This window comes from Haemorhous mexicanus, chromosome 9 (genome assembly GCF_027477595.1).
Source record: "Haemorhous mexicanus isolate bHaeMex1 chromosome 9, bHaeMex1.pri, whole genome shotgun sequence".
Taxonomy (NCBI): Eukaryota; Metazoa; Chordata; class Aves; order Passeriformes; family Fringillidae; genus Haemorhous; species Haemorhous mexicanus.
In genome coordinates, this window is record NC_082349.1 from 11,935,613 (window position 1) to 11,955,172 (window position 19,560).

General features: G+C 38.5%; 1 protein-coding gene across 2 annotated transcripts in view; it reads right to left on the reverse strand.

Moving 5' to 3' along the window:
- Positions 1-19,560, reverse strand: part of PIGK (phosphatidylinositol glycan anchor biosynthesis class K) — a 64,268-nt gene that overhangs the window by 32,291 nt on the left and 12,417 nt on the right. For both annotated transcript variants that reach the window (XM_059854051.1, XM_059854050.1), the window contains exon 9: positions 18,306-18,478. In XM_059854051.1, coding sequence (XP_059710034.1) covers positions 18,306-18,478 — 173 coding nt within the window. The remainder of the gene's footprint in view (positions 1-18,305; positions 18,479-19,560) is intronic.

Consider the following 19,560-nt stretch of genomic DNA (forward strand, 5'->3'; position numbering starts at 1 on the left):
GGTTTACACAAAAATTATTTAAACATCAACTAAGATTGGAGGCCTAATATTATTAACCTAATCTCAGTCTTTATCTCATTCTTATAGTCTGTTTTTCCATTATTTATAAGTCATTTTCTGCAAACATTTATAATCTACAGAACACAGCATCAGTAAATCTGAATGTTAAATGTATATTATCAGTAGACACCAGCACCAAGAGGCTGTGTAAAGCAGGAAAGATCACAATGCCAATCTGTCACTCAGTTTTTAGAATTTCAGCCTCTCAATACATCTTATGTAGAACAAGCTCTCCAGTGCTTTTGCAAGGTCTTTCACAATCCCAAAGATATATATAGATGTGTGTGTGAGAGTGTGTGCACGCTGCTGTGCATGTAGACACGTATGCATAAAAGGCAACTTTGAAACTAAGGCAAAATTAAAAGTTCATTTAGCAGAGATAATGAAGTCAGATTTCTCTTCTGACACCTTCAGATGGAATAAGTAACAGTTAGAGAAACAATGGAACAACTCCAATTACACAGTAATTTGCTTAAGAAAAAAACCTCCATAAATTAAGAGAAGCACAAAGCAGGCAAGGGCCGAAAGATCTCTTTCTAAAGAATTTTACATGCTATATTATCAAATATATGAAATCTGGTAAAGAGTTTACATTCTGTCTTGCACCTTTTAACTTCATGTTTTACGTGTTTCATGGAAAACAATCTTCCTTTTTAAATCACTCATTTTCTTTCATATTTTCATGAAAGTTCAATGTAGCTGTCACCAAAACAGTGACACAAAATGAACACCATGATGTAAGGTAAGGTGTTCATATGCAGATGTTCATTGCTCAGCTACAGTGGATCCTCACTTGTAAGTGGCACTCTCACACGCTACTACAATCTAAGTAACCAAAACCATTGGCACTGGATTTTTGTACAGCAGGAATATCAAAGTATTTTAATAGGCATACCGCGAGGCCCTTCTATTTGCATCACCATATAACTCAACTCTGGGTTTGGAGTTAGTAATAGCCAAAAGTGCATGATGGTAATTCAGTATGCTGGTCCTCTGCCCGAGGAAACTAAGGAAAAAAATATTTTCTTTCTGCATTTTAAGACTGGTATCTCTATTGCAATTTTTCTATGTGCACTCTGTAGAGGCTATAGAGTACAACAGAATCTTACTGCAAAACTCAGAGTATGTGTTGACTGTGGTTAGTGCATATATTCTTTATGGCTGCCGGTCAACTGAGATTTCATGGGCATGAGCTTTTTATACTTTAATGTCTTATTTCCTGGAAAAAGAAACCCAGCAAAAAACCCCACAAAAGCCCCCAATCAAACCATCAACCCCAAACCCCGCATTTGTCAACACTGGGGTGAATGCGGCAAACACCCATCCCAGCTGATGAATAACTGAGTCACTCTGAAATGAAAAATTTCCATTTCAGTAAATACCCTGCACAGTAATACACTGAACTTTCACTAGAGTGAAAGTGACTGCAGCTCTGTCTCATCCCAGAGTCCTGCACTGCAAGGCAACGATGCAGCACTGAGCAATGCACTGTGCTCCCGGAGTGGGCGCGGGCCAGCACGGACACGAGGGCAGGCGGCAGCAGGAAAGGCGCGGCTGTGCCGGGCTGGTGGGAGAGCAGGAACGGCACCCACTGACTGCAGCACCTGCAGCACCCACTGACTGCAGCACCTGCAGCACCCACTGACTGCAGCACCTGCAGCACCCACTGACTGCAGCACCTGCAGCACCCACTGACTGCAGCACCTACTGACTGCAGCACCTGCAGCCTCTGCTCAGCACCGCTGCCTTCCTGCAAGAGCTGCAGCCTACAGTCTACAAGGAAGCCATACAAACTCTGCTAAAAGGATTACTGACAAGAACATGAGAGTGCTGATGGCTCTCCACAGGTAGAAATTCCTGGGGTCTTCCACTTATATCAAGAATGTGTGGTTTCTTGTTATTCAAAAACTTTTGTTACTGATCTTATGGTTACAAAAATATGTTGACAATGTATGGGCCACTGCATCTTCAGTAAAACCACTGCTGCACAAGAGGTGTTTTCAGTGGAGAGTGGAAGATATTGAAAGGTTATACAGACTGAATTTAAGACAATGGCATAGCCAAGCACAACATGAACTGGTAAGGTTATATTATAGTCACCTCAGGAGTAAAATGAAAAAGTAAAATGAAGGTCTGGAGTTTCATTTTGTGGTTTTCTGTTTGTTTGTTTCTAAACAAAACATAATAGAACTACTGATCTCTTTGACATACACATTAACCCTTACAGACTAACCACATACATGATATGTCATAATTATTTTCTACTGGAACCTTATTCACTCCACTGTAAATTGACAGTACCTTACTGTTACTTACTGTTTGAAATCTTTCTTTGAACAAACAGTTTTGATTGTATGTAACTCCATATAGCTATAAAGGTAAGCAAACCCAAAGGGAAATATAGGATAAACTGTGTAGGGTAAACTGCAACAAGAGAGATCCCGAGCAGGAATACTCTGAGTAGATGCCAAGCTTGGAAATGCCTCAGTCAGCTCGTAGAAAAGCTGTTATGTGGAAAAGACCAGGATAAGACAGCATTAAACATTAAATTTTAATAACTATTGTACAAAACCACAAATGAAAAAAAAACCAAGTAAACAGTCAAATAATATATTTTAATTTGGTGAAAGACACCCTTTCCCCAAGTTTATTCACCTGGAGAGAAGTGTTTTGCAAGGTGGTTTATTTACTTGCACCACCTAGTGGGGTTTATTTTCATCTACCAAAATAGTCAGAAGTCAGTCAGTTGTGTTCCTACCTCATGATGTTAGTGACAGACTTCATTTTCTCACAACATAATGTTTCAATCCTCCACAACCCACTAATAGCACTACACTGCTAAGTTTCCACACGTCTATAAAAACGCAGCCCAACAAATGCAAGATAACAATACCTATTTTGCTTGTATTAAGTTCTACAGGAACTTAACAGAGATGTCACAGAAAACTGTTTGATAAAGTGGTGTTTATGAGTTTCAAATTCAAAGTACATGTCAACAGTACCTTGTCAGAGCATACCACACATTAACTCCAGAGGCTGAGCACACTGTTAGGCGGTAACAAGGCCACACACTGAGATTTGGAAGACTTCTGCAGGACTTTTGAATCAAACCCCCGGAAGAGGCTGGCACACAGTGCAAAGGGTTCTGCCTGCAGGAAGGAGGGCTCATCAGACAGCCCTCATTCCTGCAGGGAACCACTTGTGACATAGCCCAGCTGCAGCAGAGCAAGCACCTCCACTGCCTCTGTTCTGGCTCCAGGATGTTCCACCACAGTTTGTGCTCATTACCTGGCTGCTTCATAATTCTCTGCCCCAGCACAAAACTACTACATGAAATCCAGCCACACTGGAAATATTGATCAGGTCAAACCCCAACCTGATAATGGGCAAGAATTAATTAAAAATGCCATGTAAGGTTTGTATTGAAACCCTAAAATGATCCTGTCCAGAATACATCCTTTTCCTGGTTATTCCTAGGGAAGAACTCACTGGAGTAAGCAATCAGTTGCATTTGATCTGGGGCAGAAGTCATGCTATAAAGGAACTACAGAACGTTTTTAGATGAGGAAGCTAAACAAGAGATCAGTGCCAAAGTGCCTCTAGGTCTTCCATGTGAATTTTGCAGAGAAGGAACCTTAAGCATTTACAGAAATTCACACCACCTTCCCTTCTTACAAAATTCACAATTTCATGATTTCAACTTTATCAGTTTCAGTTCTCACTTCCATACAAACGTGTATTTGTAACTCTGACAACAGCAGGGGAGAAAAAAAGGCTCTACCCACTTTACAATATGGAACTCATCACAAATGTTTCATTTGGATGCACAGGAAGACTTTGGGGAACGATGCAAGACTTTTTAGCCTTCTATAAACTTCCACATGAGACCAGAGGAGAGGAAAATACTTTTGTTTCACAGTGGTTTATAAAATAACCAAAATCTGTTTGTTCAGAAACAATGCCTTTTTTTCCAAAAGAAACAGATGCCAGTAAGAACTGCTGTGACATGCACGCAAAGCCCCAGGCTACAGCTCTGTCTAGGACAGTTAAGTACCATCTCCTACTACACAGAATCATCTTCTAACAATGGGAGAGGATAACTCTGCTGCAGCCAAGCACACAACAACACAGTCTTTGAAGAGAAGGCAAGAATTGAATCAGACTGTATTATAAAGAAAGGATAAAGTGTTTGTTGTTCTCCTTTTCATACTCAAACTTTTAGATTGTTTCAATCCTCATGTGAAGCAGTTTTTCAGGACAGAATATTGAAGTGATTTTTTTCATAGTTTTCTTAATTAGTTATGGTTCCAACATGGGCCATTTTGCTCTATGAGGACTAAGATCAAATTTAAGACAACAGCTACGTGGTAATTGGGAAAGAAAAGATGCCTGCCATTTTATCCCATGAACATTTGATGCTCACCCACATCAAATCGAATCCTGCACAACTATGAAGCAATATATAGGCAAAACAAAAGAGATCTTACCCAATACCAATGCACTGCAGAATGCTGACTCCATTCAGAAAGACAAATAGACAAAAGAAGTATGAAAGCTCACCTTTAAGTTAATCACTGATACCAGAATGTAGGTTCAGATACAAAGGCACAGGTGACAGGCTGTACCTGTTCTTTTAAGTAAAGGTGCTATGAATGGGCAGCTCACACCCCTGAACTTAGCAATGTAGCTGTCTCTTGAAATTTTTGTCCATGAATTCTAAAGCTGCCTTTGCTACTCCTGCCCTGAAGGACAGTGCTGTGTGATCATGAAGAACTCACAGTAGTGTCACTGTGGAACCACATTTATTAATAGGACTTTTGGTCATGTTTGTACCATAAAGGACATTTTCAGAGCCCTCTCTTGAGCACAGATTAAGACTGCAGTTGCTCAGAAAACCATTTGCAGAGAAAAAAAAAAAAGGTAAGAAAGAAACCCCAACCATCAACAACTCATAAAACTTTCAATCATTTTTAACCAAATTCACAAAAGTATCGCCTTAATAGGGTCTAATGGGGACTAAACACTAAAACTTTATCAACAATGGTCCTGTTTTTAAATAAAGACAAGCTGCTGCTTATCAGGGATTTCTGAGATAAAAGCTGAGCAGTAATCATATTTGCCTTAAATTTCGTTTTTATTTTTAATGCTTTATGAAATGGCCCTCATATTTTCTGTTACATTTCTGCTCTTTTTACTCAGCTATTTTCTAAAGCACTGGTGGTTGCTATGGTAACTTTGGCTTTTTTCCCCTCAATGTTCATGCAGGTTTTCATCAAACCCAATGACTTTTTTTTTAATCTTATCTGCTCTATAACAATAGTTCTTTGACTAAGGTGCTGGATACTGTACCAGATGAGAATCCTGGTATTTCACAAGAGCAAATGAAAAAATGGTAAGTTTTGCTAAATTCTGAAAACTAGCAATTAAAGTGGGAGTTTTCAGGGGGTTGGTTTGTTTGTTTTTAAATGTCTGAGTACATTTCTTTCTTTCTTTTAATCTGCATATTGTGCAGGTGAAAGATAAAGCCAATTTTTAAAAATAGCAATACTTGAGGAACAGAAGACTTTGTGTGGAAACTTTTTGAAAGAAAAGTAATCACTGCTGTTTGACACAGACTAAGAAGGACACAACTAAACTAAATGAGAGCTGTGTTATTTACTGCATTTCCACTATGGATTAGCATCAGTCCAAATCTTCCTGTCACAGAAACAAATACTTCTGGTCACTTTAATCCACTATTTCTTAAGATCAGCACACAGTCTGTTACCAAGTTAATCTGTACCCTACAGGAAACAAACTGCATATGCCAAGAAACAGATTACATACATGCAAAGGTTTGAGCCATTTCCAAACACTCTTCCCTAAGATTCTAGTTTAAATCTATTTTTCCAAGAATATTTAAGTTTAGGGCTAAATTTTTCAATGTGGATTTGGTCTTAAAGGTTTGCTTTCCCTTGCTGCACTCTTGATATTTTCTACAGGACAAGGTTATCTTTTTCTGCTCCAGACAGGAATAACCTTTCAGAAGAACTTACCACCTTACTCACCAAAAGTAACACACAGCAAATCAGACTGAGCTAATTAAATGACACAACATTAAATGAACATACAGGACTGAACATTCAAAAAAATAAATCCATGCCAAACTTTTGGCAAGAAAGAGATTAACTACTTCACTCACTAAACAAGGTCCAAAAGTAGCCCCACTAGACTGAAGTTTTACTCGAAGAGAATTACCTGAATCTGGCCCCTGACTTGTAATGTTTACAGGGCTGTGCTGGAGTTTGATCCAGTTCAGCAGAGTGGGCTACTGAAATAACCTTTGCTAAAATTAATTACATTTAATGGTGTCATTCTCTTAAGCAGTATCAAAAACACAAGCAAAAAGAAAAAGGCTTTACAAGCTAAGAAAATTACTCCTCCACAGAATTCAACTCTGAAAACGATTTTGTATTACTTTCTTTGGGGATAGGTTGCATTCAATATCCTTTGCTTCAACAGTTATAATTCATCTTTTTGTCTTTTATTATGGTTATGGAAATTTGCCTTAATTTTAGGTTTTATAATCAGAAGCTATTTTTTTATTTGAGTAGATGACTATCATGCATATTGCTCTTACTTCTCATTATACTGATTTCCTGATGCCCTCCTCTTCTAGTAACCTTTTTCAATTCCGTATGTAAGAAGCCTGCCTCAAAATTACACTTCTATTTTACAAGGACAGGTGAAAATAAATAATCTACAATTTGCTTCACTTCATTTCAGCAATTTTGTTTCTATTCAAATTTCTGGTGAAGTTAGCTTTATTACATAATTATTCTTTTTACAATTCTAATTACATTTAACAAAATAATCTGATTACTAGATGAGCACAGCAGGCATAAAAGGCATTAATACATTAATTATTCCCTGTTTCAATTTGCATTACCCTAGTTTTACTGAGACTTCAGTTTGTTACCATGTGCAGGTTGCATATTCATTTGGCACATTAAAGATGGTTGGATTTCCTCAGTAGGTGGGATCTCCTTTCCAATGATATTTGTATCAGCCACATTTTTTACAGCTTTCTCTTATGCTCACAGCAAGATACAGGCAATAGTCACACAGCAATTAGGTCTCTTCCATAGCTCCATTTTATGATATAATTACCAAGATGTAAAATGAGCTTCCCCTCCCCCCACTTTTTCTTTCCAGTCTCAATGTATCTCATAATGGACTTCTTTTTACATCCCGAGATAGCAGAAAGAAACAGTGAGAAATCAGTTAGAAACAATTACCTAGGCTATCTAAAAACCAAGTAAGTACCTCCTCAGTGATATATGACCAAAAATAAATACCACATCAAACTACTAATCACTATTATTCTAAGACATCTCTTGCATCGATAATTTTCATCCATAAAACTCACATAAATGTACACAAAATTCAATGCAGTGATAATGATAATCTTCTAAGAACTGCACTGTAATTTTAAATGTTTTATATTTACTATTATCTGAACTTAAGAACAGTCATAATACAGCACAGAATTATGAACTGGCTGATGGGTACTCTCCCATAGTGTTAAAGAAATAATTATGTTTGCACAAAACCTCAATAGTGCAATACAGTAAAAATTTTGTGACCAGAATGGAATCCCTCTGTTTGCAGAATATGTACAGCTACATATAAAAACTACTTTTTTTTTCTCCCACACTCCACCACCAACTGGAAATGTCTCCTCATCCATGACCTTTCCATGGCTTCCAGTGCTGCTGGAAGCATCCCCAAGAATGACAACTGGAGAAGCTGTTTTCATGACACAGCTGCTCATTAGTAACTGATCAGACACATCACATCAATGCAACCATTATTACTATAAAATATTTAGAGTGATTGATGTAAATCATCTTTGAATCTATGGCATGAGAAGTCTCCCTGCCACAGCTAGCTAATATTTTCTCTTGTCCTTCCTAAATTACTTTATAAACCCACAGATTAATAAAGAGCCTAATATTTTTCAGTAGTGCCATTAGATTTGCAAACCACATAGAAATATTCTGATTTAAGGACAATTTTCCATCTAACCACATTTTTTGTATGCACACAGTTTCCAGTTTTAAAACATTAGAGTAGAGTGCAGATTTATCCATTTTACAGATATGCCATATATTTTTATGGAGACATCCATAAGCATCTAATAAGACAGAAGTCAGCTCAGAATATTTTGTAATAAAGTACCTGTTAGTAAAAAACTATATCAGAGGGAAACCACACACAAAGGAAAAAGGAACTAGGGCACTCTATTTGACAGCTGAGGAAGAAACAGAGGTTATGTCCTCTATGGCTGAGATTTAGAGCAGTTTCACTTAGTGGCTGTTCTGCTCTGCTCCAATTCCCCAGCTAAAATTTAGACCTACAGCAAGAAGTCTTCATTCCTATTTTATTCTAGCAGGAAGTCATGGTTCAGACTCTTAAGTAACCAACAGAAAAAAAAAATACTAGCCAGTGGGGAACTATGAAGCTTAAATATTATGTTACAGTTAAATTGAGATAAACCTAGGAGCAACTACAGGGTTCACTATATTCTCCCAAACTAAAAAGAGTTATAAATTGTTAACTATTCAGAGGTGTAACTTTGTCCTACTATTTCAAACACAAAAATACTACTAAAATTTTAGAGCATATTTATGATAACTTGTCTGACTTGTAGATAACACAGGATCAAGAATCATCTAGGAACACAAGAAACCCTTTCTGATTTTTAGCTCACTCAAATTATTTAATACAACTAGAATACTACATGCACTACCCCACCTGCTAAGTTTAAATAACTATTGTGGAACAAGAAGAAAAACATATTCTTATCTACTCCTTTCACACAGTTTACACTTAGGTACACTTTCTGATGGCATAGAAGATCTAACCACTCCTATCCTTCAGAGCACTGTGCTGCTTGGGAGGAAATTCAGATGGATCATCTGCAAGCCAGATATGGCCCCAGTTTTGGAAAGCTTCTGCCAGCAGAACTGTGACCCTGGATTGCAGTTCCAGGAAGGCAGCCACAGGAAGAACTTCTTGGCACCAAGCAGCCCCAGCCTCCCATCCCTCTGAGAGCCCAGTGGGGTCTGAGCAAACTGCACAGTGAGCGGTGCCATTCAGCCAGACAGCCCAGCCACAGCCCAGCTCTGCCCCTCTGCCACAGAGCCCTCAGGAGCACACAGAACATCTCCTCTCTCCTTGCAGTGCATCCCCTTCCCCTCCCAGCGAGGCAGCAGATCTGCCACGACAGTGCAGTGCAAGTGCAAGAGGCGAGCAGAGCGCCCGGGCACCGCTATGGTGCAGCCACAGCGTCTGGGAGATGCAGTTCAGTGCCTGCTCTGACAGCCACTTTGGCTTTCCCAAGCAGGATAATGCACCCAGCTTTGGCTTAAGAACATTCAGTGTCCCAGGACAGCAAACCCACTTTCAGTAATAGTTAACTTGATGAGGGTACTCAGATTCCTGAAGTTAAACGCGAATTCAAACATTTTTCAGAATAAGTACAAGAGGTAACCCACTTCTACAAAGTACCTTCCACACAATCTGAATCTGTATGAATCTAAGCATCTGTCATTTATCACTGACTGCTGAAAACCCAACAGTCTAATGAACATTTTTTAAATACTGAGATACAAAACAGAAAGAGTGAAAGCATAACATCAATTTAAAGATTATCATCTGTTGAAGATTAATCCAAAAGATTAACAGAGCTTTTCCTTATCCTTCAATCAGTGTCTAAAATTATACCAATATACCAGTATTATTCAGTCTCTTCCTCTGCATCTGGTCCTTACAGAATTGATATTTTTTTGTATGTTTTTCACATAGCAATTACACAGAGAATTACACAGAAAGTAACACTGTAAACTTAAAAATCCAGCAACAGAAGGCAGGAGGAAGGTGCAACATTTTTAATTGTTTCAGTTTCTGATAAACCATTCCCTTAGTAGTGGAGTAAACTGGTGTATCAGCTATACTTCAGCAGCTTCTTTTAACTAGTAGGAAGAGAAATTTAAAATAGCTATCATATAATTCAAGGAATTTATGCTAAAGTAACTTTGAATACCAATGCTCAACAATTATTCTTCCCTTCCCTACAGGAAAGGAGATTCTAGCTTCCATTGTGGTCTTGCCTTCTCTTGGGAACTAGTGGACTGAACTATTCTTGTCTCAACACTTGGCTGGGGTGTTAGAAGACACATTCTCCCTCTCCAAACTTACTTCTAAATTGTCATTCATGCCTGTCACCAAAATGCTGCTCAAGTAATACTGTGCTCTCACTAATTTCATGTCGTATGTACAAAGTGAAAGAGTAATTCCCTAAACAATCTCATGGTTTCAAGCTACATATTTTGGGAGCTCACTGATTTGAATCATTCCTGCATCCATAAGAAACATATATATATTTTGGTTACATTAAAAAATAGTAATTTCAGTTTGCAATAAATGCTGGTGCTACATTACAGAATATGAACACATCTTCACACTTACACACAGATTAGCAACTCCCAGTTCATTTTGTGAAAGAGAAATCCTGCCTGTTTTTATGTTCCAAATTAGCTCTGATCTCTAGACAGATGACTAAGAGGGCTTCAACCATTTCAGTTCTTTTTCAATATCATACAAACTTGTGCCCAATTTAACTGGCAGAGCAGAGCTTGGTTGTCACCATTCTGTAAAAGCTAAACATCCAGAGCTGCCATTCCAGGAATCTCCTGGTAAACTGGAGCCAAACTAATTAAGTTTACTAGGATTCAAAAGATACAACATATCCGACCCCTGAACAGGTATTCCTCCAGCCCCCTAGGTATGCTGCTTTCTTTTCTTGTTCCACTCCAGGGAATACAAAAGACTTTATTGTGCTTCATTACTTCTCGTTTGTTTCTCCTGCTATTTACCAATAACAAACTCTTCATGCTATCAATCTTCCGCCAGCAAAAATGCTTAATAAATCCCATTTTGCAGTAAATTCTTTGTTTACAGTATTACTGTCTTTTCCTGAAAGATCAATCTCACCTCAGAGTTCATATTTTGCCATTCTACAAATTTTATAAAATAATCTTAACAGTAGCTTGGGCACTTCAGTAGGTGTATTCAGCATCTGTTTCTATAGATTTCTGATACTCTTGACCAAACACATAAAACAATCTCATTTTATAAAGTAATACTAAACAGTGCTCAGCAAGCCATCTGTAAATCCAGTGCTGTATGTGATCAGAATTGCCTTTTGTAATCACCTCTAGTTTTCTTTCCATCCTTTGATGCAATTGTGACTTTCTTGCTCCCCTGATATCAGAAATTCTATTCAAAGACCTAGCTGGATGGAAAAGAGATGCCTGGCAATAATGCAATGCTTTTTTTTTCTGGAGTTCAGCTCTTCTTTCACAACTTACATTTCACTTCTTTGCTACAGAACTAGGTCTCTCAGTATGCCCACTGAGCAGCATAACCTCCCTGAGTGTAGCAGAGCCTTCAGAAACAAGCAGGGACACATCTCAATCTTCCAGACCATTGTGCAGCTCACCAAAACCAACAACAGGGCCTCAGGGACTTGCATTTCAGTAATCAATGTAAGAACTCTATGATGAGAGCTTTGGTTCAGCAAATGCCTGACTTGAGAAAGGTCCCTCCTATTGAGAGGGCTGGAAGGTGTAGACCAAGATCAGTTTATGGTCTTTTAACCATTGTTATGTAAATACCTTGCAAAGGCACTTCCCTCCACAGCCCCTTTCCCTCCACAGCTTTGGACAAGACGTGGATTTTCAGAGGCAGAAATTTCTGACCATCCAGAAGGTCATCCCTCAGGTGCTCAAAAAATCAAGGGTAAGATTTTTGACAATATGAAAACCAGCAAAGACTGAAATAATTTGCATATGGCTTAATACCATGTTTTTAAAAAGCAGTAATGCTGCTTGAGGCTTGGAAATTTAATAGTTATGTGCACAGATTCATTTCTAGGGCATAACAAATGTTGATGTGAGCTTGGCCTCTAAATTCCAAAGACCTAAGAGTTCCACAGTCACTGCTTCCAGATGCCTGCTTCTCTTCACCCCTGTTTTTTCACTCTGCTAGAAATCACACAAGAAGGGTAACAAACATCAACAGCAGCTCTGTTCTGTTCTGACAGGAAGCAAATAACAGTAATACAGTTTTATTGAAATTCCCATGTTATCTCACAGTGCTGAAAACATGCCAAAATTACATGAAAATATTTCCTGGTCAGACTTATGCCAAATACTACAGCTGTTTTCATGATCTTCTTCAGCAGCAACATAGAGCACACAGCTACAGAAATACCACTAGGAACAGACATTAATTTTTATTTAGCACCTGGGCAGCAAAGCCAGGACCTCCATATAAATAGCACTAGAAAGAATAACAAGCACTTCAGGAGACTGCAATTATAAAGCAGCTTGCTCAACTGCAAAAATAATAGCAGGTAAAGATCACACAGGGAGAAGAGATGAAGAAGAAATAATGAAACAAAACAAGAATTTTACATAGGAAAGGTATAAAAAGGAGTGCATAAAGGAAAACAAAATAAAAACCCTACATTAAATACCCTCTGATATCTAGATATTCTCAAGCTGTCTAGATGATGTTAAAATCTACTAGACATACTCAAGATCTCCCACTAAATCTGCCATGCAACAATTTTAGACTGCCTAACACTATATGTGCCCAAGTCAACTGGCATATCAAAGTCACTTGTGAAGAATGTAAAGGTACTGAACTTGATTCAAAAGCTGAATCCAATAAAATACCATTGACTTGCATGTGCTTCATGGTACCTCTACAGACCAAGAGGTTTCTTTGCTTATTAAAATTATACCTAGAAATAACTAACTATATATAGCTTCAACAAAGGAGTGTTGTACTGAAAATGTGAAATGATAGAAGCACAACAGTTGAAGGTTTCTCATAGAAAAAATAGAGGATCACACACAGAACAAAAATTTGGAGGAAGAGGGGGAAAAATCACCAAAGAAAGTCTGAGTCAAGAGCTATAGTTTTGACACAAAATCTTTTTTTTAATTACCAAAAAAACCCCCAATATCTGTCAAAATGCATGGTCAAAAATCCTTTGAAAGGAACAAAAAATAAATTGCTCAAAGCTGCTTTTTAAAATACCTTGCTAAACAGGGACTGTAATTACCAAGCACAGCACTTCAGTGGATTTAAAATCTTCCCCACACAATTTATATTTGCAGTTCTTTTCGACATTTTCACTCATCCTTATTTATTTTATACCAACATTATACTAGTGAGATTGTGCCCTCCTATGTAATTTTTCCTTCTATAGTCTTCATACTAATTTCAATTGTATTACCTTGAAAGGTTCCTTTACACTAGCAGATATGGGAGTGTGTGTATATATGTCTATCACTATATATGACCTAGGGGTATATTGACCTATCTTTATGCAAACAAAAAAACCCCAAATATATTTTATAAATAAAATACTTTAAAATACTTTAGGAAATCCAGCGAAAATATTTAACAGCAAGTATTGGCTCACCCATCTTCTTTGATTACTTGTAAGCTATTAAAAAGCACATGGATTAAAAAATCCAAACTTACCACTAGAACAGAATAAATCTGCAAGACATCAGAGGAAAATACAGTATGTGTGTAACTGATTAGTGTTCTTCATGGGAAAAATTATGAAACCCATCTGAAAATGTTTGTGGTCTTAAAAGTAACAGCTTCTTATTCCCACTGGGAATTCAACTCTGATGCGTAGAGACCTGCTAAATTCTGAGGTTTTTTTCCTATTTTTACGTTACTCTCAAACATGTTACATCTCTATCAGGTTGGGACAGTAGGCAAATAAGATGAAAAGTCTCCTGTTATCCCGTTGAATTTCCACCGAACAAGGACCCAGCAGAACTCCCCGTTTCCACGCCCGCCTGATTCCGAAGGGAATCCGCAGAGCGGGGCGTGGGGCGGGCACGGCGGAGCCCTCCCGGTCCCAGTCCCGGTCTCAGCCCTGGCCATGGTTCAGCCACTGTCCCAGCCCTGGTTACGGTCGCTGTCCCAGTTACAGTCACGGTCCCAGCCCCGGTCCCGGTCCCAGCCCCGCTCCGCCGCGCTCCCGCTCCGGCGCGATGGCGCCACCTGCCGGCGCCGGCCGGGAGCGGCCGCGGGGCCGCCCGGCGCTGCCCGCCCCACGGAGCGCGGGACCCCCGCCAGGAACCGGGACCCTGTCCGGCAACGGGAGCTGGCAACGTGACTCATGAAACGTGAAAGAACCACACATTTGTGGCACCCGGTACGGACAGAACGGGGATCTCGGAACAAAGCCGGACATTCTTATTTAAGGAAAGTCCTCTGAGCTGAGCAGCATCTACTTGCCAAATAAACAAATTACCTATTGGTTCATAAAGTGGATCCCCCAAGGCTTCAGGACAACTGCAACTATAATTATTACTGCAACTATAATAATTACTGCAACTATAATAATTACTGCAACTGCAGCTATAATTATTAAGCACATCAAATTAAAAATAGGTGGTGGAAAAGAAGAAAGGACAGGAAAGAGAAACCAACACACACACACAAAATAGATTGAGAGAACATTAGCTGGTAATATTCTGCAAATGATACAATTACTCATAATTAGCCTGTTACAAGCATCCCTCCTAATACAAGTGACCAATTTATTTTTTTTAGGAAAACAGTCACTGCCAGTAGTGAAGAATCACAATTCTTCATAATAGAAGTATTAAATACAAAGCCTAATTCTCAAAAGCAATTAAATTAGGATGGTTTTATACAATGCTGTCTTTAATTCACTCCTTACTACCCTCAGGGGAAATATTCATCCCAATTTTTACCAACACTTTCTGCTGATACAGTTCTTTTCCTCATGACAAGAACTGATAGGGAGAAAGTGTTCCAACAGGCTGTAGAGTTACAATCCAAGTTTGAAACACACACTCCTAATTTACTGGATTTTCCAAAACCTGCAAGGCTCCTCCTCCAAAGAAGCAGGATTTCTTCTACTCCTTAATGCTGACTTTTTGCACTTGCATGGGGATTTAGACAAAACATAACTATCTGAAGCCTCAGAACCCCTAGACTGTCAGATTTTCTGCTAAAATTGGCAGCTACAGATCCTGTCAGGACTGAGGCAGCTGCAGAACAAGCCCTTTGAAGTGAACACAGCTTAGACTGAACCAGCTATGAAGAAAGGAAATAGCAGAGGAACCTTCTCTTTATTTTTTAAAGCTTTTACTCGCAAATATTCACCTACCACTACGTGGATAGAAAGAAAGCCTCTTCTCTTGGTTAATTAGTAGTTGTTCTCTGTATGAGTCTCAGCCCAAGCCAGAGGAAACTTCAAAGGCCTCACTCATCAAATGTCACGGCACGAGCTCCACGTGAAGCTGCCAGTTCTGATCTGGCTGCACAGCTACGGCTCACGCTGGGCCTGGGAGCGGATCTGTACAACCAAGTAATTGCTAAGCAATTGTGTAACAAAAGAACAAACTTCTATTGAAAAGATTTGGCAAAGTCACAGCAGTGGGCAAGATGAGAACTTGAACAGTCTGCCAGCAGCACAATCCTGCTACATGTTCATGCCTCACATGACAGCATCTTCTTTACCCATAATCTGTGTAATCAGTGGTTTACCTCTTTTGTTCATTTGGCTTTTAATGTCCTTATCTGCACCTGTGACACCTGCAGCTTTAAAACAAGCAAATCAGATCTAGCACAGACTACTTAAGACTGTCAAAGCTGAGGGCCAGATTTCATTTTCTGGTAATGCTCTGTAACACAAACATTCTGTAGCATTCTACTGCCACCAGTATGTAAAAGGAGAAGAAAAAAGGTATCAAGCTAACATTGAGGGAAGACTAAAACACAGGACATTATTCATAAAGGAATGAAGCCTCGAGACTTCATCAAATATTAAACCAAAAACATCTTCACACTCAGCAACCAATGTAATATAAATGTACTAGTAGTATATACTTGTGATCTATCAGATACCTCTTGGTCAATAAATCTTACAAACTCTTAAGGGCCCAAATTCAATTCTCTATTACTTCCTTCTGCTTCATCAGGGCTTTTAAAACAATGTTGGGCATGAACAAGATTAGTGATTAGTCATAACTATTTTGGAAGGATTATTTCACCTTTAATAAGCTAGGTTGAGTTCTCTCCCAATGAAACAAAAAAGAATAAACCAGGCTGTGATAGCCCCATCCTTCCCCAGCTGTTTTTCCTCACTGTGTCAACAGCCACTGCATTCCCAAAAGGCACAGAATGACCTGACACTGAGAGGGTTAAGAATAAGCACTCATATTCTTTCATTCAGGAGTCATTCTTACATTATTTTGGGACAATCAGTGTTAGCACCTATTCAAAAATCATGTAATTTGTGTTCTGCCTTCTCAACACCCTCAGAAACAGATGTGTGTAATGTTCATAACATTCTTTAAAAAAACCAGAGTAACTAGTTCTTGTAGATCAGATGCTCCAAAACTGCATTTTTAAAAGGCATTAACATTTTCATTTAATAAATTCACTTGAAGCTGTATTTCTTAAATTTGTTGTAGCTAAACAGAGCTGTCATACCAAGGGGTACTGACCTCAGAACTCTGCTTAAGGAATTTATTAAGCACTCCACATCACTGTCTGTTAGAGCTATACTACAATTTTTCAGTACTTTTTAAACTAATTCCATACCTTCTCCTCCATTAAAAACATATTGTCTACAAACCCTTTCCAAATGGTAACAAGACACTGAGAACTTAAGTACTTTTTTAGAAAATTGTATAAAGGAGAACTATTAAACCAGACATTAAACCAGCATGCCCCCACCCCTTCCAATTTCACAAATTTAAGTGGATTGCCATGATAATGTAATACAGCTTTCATTAAATATCAGAACATTTCACAAGGATAATATTCCTCTCTGTGCATGAATGCTCATTTCTTAACATGCTTCCATGTGTGCAGTGCAGTAGCATCAGGCACCAACAATCTCTCCACTACTGACACCAAACTAACACACACAAAGAAGTCGAAAAATCCAGTCAGCCATTTCCTGTTTCAGAATGATAAAGTCCTTCAAAATCTATTTCTCCTTTCAATTGTCCACAAATTAGAAACCCACATAGGTGAGTTTTCATCACGGTTTTTGACTAGCAATGTTAAATGTCTTTTACTTGTCAAGAGATTTTTTATTCTTCAGTGAAAGAAACAATTTACTGGCACTAAGTACTGTTCTATATTAAGGAATCACAAAACTAGCTTAAGATTTATATGGTATGTACTAATGCATACAATCTAGATATAAATACAATATGAAAGTAAAATATGCAGATATAAATATAATATGAAAGTAAAATATGAAATGCACTTAACCTTGCAGGATATTTATAATGACAAGGACCAGAGTTACTGTTACCTTGAAAATAAATAAAACTGCTATCCACTGGCTTGAAATTTATGTGTTGAAAAGTATTTAGTCCCTGACATAACACAATATTTCAATCCTTTGCTTCCCCCTCCTACAGGGCAGTATCATCAAGCACAAAAGACGCAACAGAAATGGAAGTGCAATGCTAAATAAACCCTACAGAACAAGCACATCTTCCTTTACATCTTCCCAATAGGTGGCAACAGAATCCCAAAAATACAAAGAAGTTTATACTTCTTTCTTTATCCACAAAGTAATGGAAGCCCTGTTACGACTTCAAACAATGAACTTGAACGAGTAATTTTAATCAAATGAATCACTACATCTCAGGAACAGAAATTCTCAGGACAGAATAATGTCAAAGGCCAGAGAATTCAGAGAACTGAAACAAAGAATTTATTAAAAAGGTAATTCTTATCAAGCACCTAACCTGATGGGTTATACTCAGAGCTTATCTGGGAGGGGCAAATTACCACAAGCAGGAATTGCAGTAACAAAATATTTGAGCACTAAAGAAGAAACATTAAGGAAGAAAGAAAATTTTAAACTACTTCTGTTGCTGTTGACATCCACACTTTGGTCTTATGCAGCATTTATTTACAAGGGTCAGGAAAGGAGAGGGCACTTTTAAACAAAGTTTTCAGCTGACAAATTCGTGACAGTAGGAGGTCCACATTAATTCCCTGATTCCTTGTAAGAAATGACAGGAAGTCTTTTTCCTTGGCAGTTAAACAACTGCTTTGTTTTTGTGGCACAAAGCTATAGAAACCAGGTGTAAATAATGCCCACTTACTTGCTTTCCAGGGCAGGCACACGGCGGTCCAAGGAAAGCGTCTCTGCGGTGATCTCCACCTTCCTGACGCTGCCGAAGAAGTCTGTGATCAGAACGTTCTGAGGCTCCCGCTGGAACAGGTCCGTCCGGTGCCCCGGGGTGGAAACACACAAGCTTTTTGGACAGACCTGAAACTGGAAACCAAGATGGACAATCACATCCTGTCCCTCATTCAACACTCGCTACATACGCCTTCCAGAATGAAATTACTATTAACAAGAAAGATAAATAAGACATATAACCTGCAATGATTTCAGTACAAGCTCCATAGCTGAAAAAAATGGTTGAAAAAACATATTAAAATGCATACACATCTTGATTAAGCATTTCTGAAAATCTTTTTCCTTACAATAATGCCACTGGAGTCTAAAAATGCTCCTCTGAAAGCCAACCATCAATTACATCTAACTGATAAATGCACAAATATATTGCTGAATATAGATGCAGCAATGCTGCTATAACCTTCCAGAAGTCACAAGTTGGCATAAATTCTTCATATTTACCAAAAGGAGGCATGCAAAATTAAACCAGCTTTGATAAGTAGCTATGTTGAAGGCTTCATAAAGAAGCAAAAATTTACATTTTGATCAGGGAAAAAAAAAATCCAACGGTCTCATTTCTAACTTATAGCCTACAAATTAATGCATAGCATCTTCAAATACAAGAAGTGCTTTATTTACATTAAGTTCACAAACATTTTGTGACACCTACAAACCTTATTATTTATTTTATCCATGTATTTTGTCTACATATCAGGTCCCCTATATCCCACACACGCTGCAAAACCTGAAAGACAAAACCAGCACTAACAAAGGCAGAAGGAACAGTGACAGATCTGTTGTAGCATTTAGAACACCTGGCAAGACAGGATGTCTATTAAGTAACAGGTTTGTTATGTACCCAGCAGGCGCTGAAGGCAATACAAATGCATGCTGGACACAAAGCTGTTTTGCACAAGTCCCACAACACAGATCACCTGGTACCAGTGCAGGTTATGTGAGTCCTTCACATTCCAGCCACACAGAACATTCTGCACAAGAGATTTAACATACAGGACTAAGAATGTCACTCTCCACACGGGTGCTCATCTTTCTTAATCTTACATTTTCCAAGTGATTTTCACAAAAAGGTCCATCAACCACAGGAACTAGAGCTCATATACCTAAATTACATCATAGGTCAGCTCTTACAAGGTTGCATCCTTATGACAAAACCA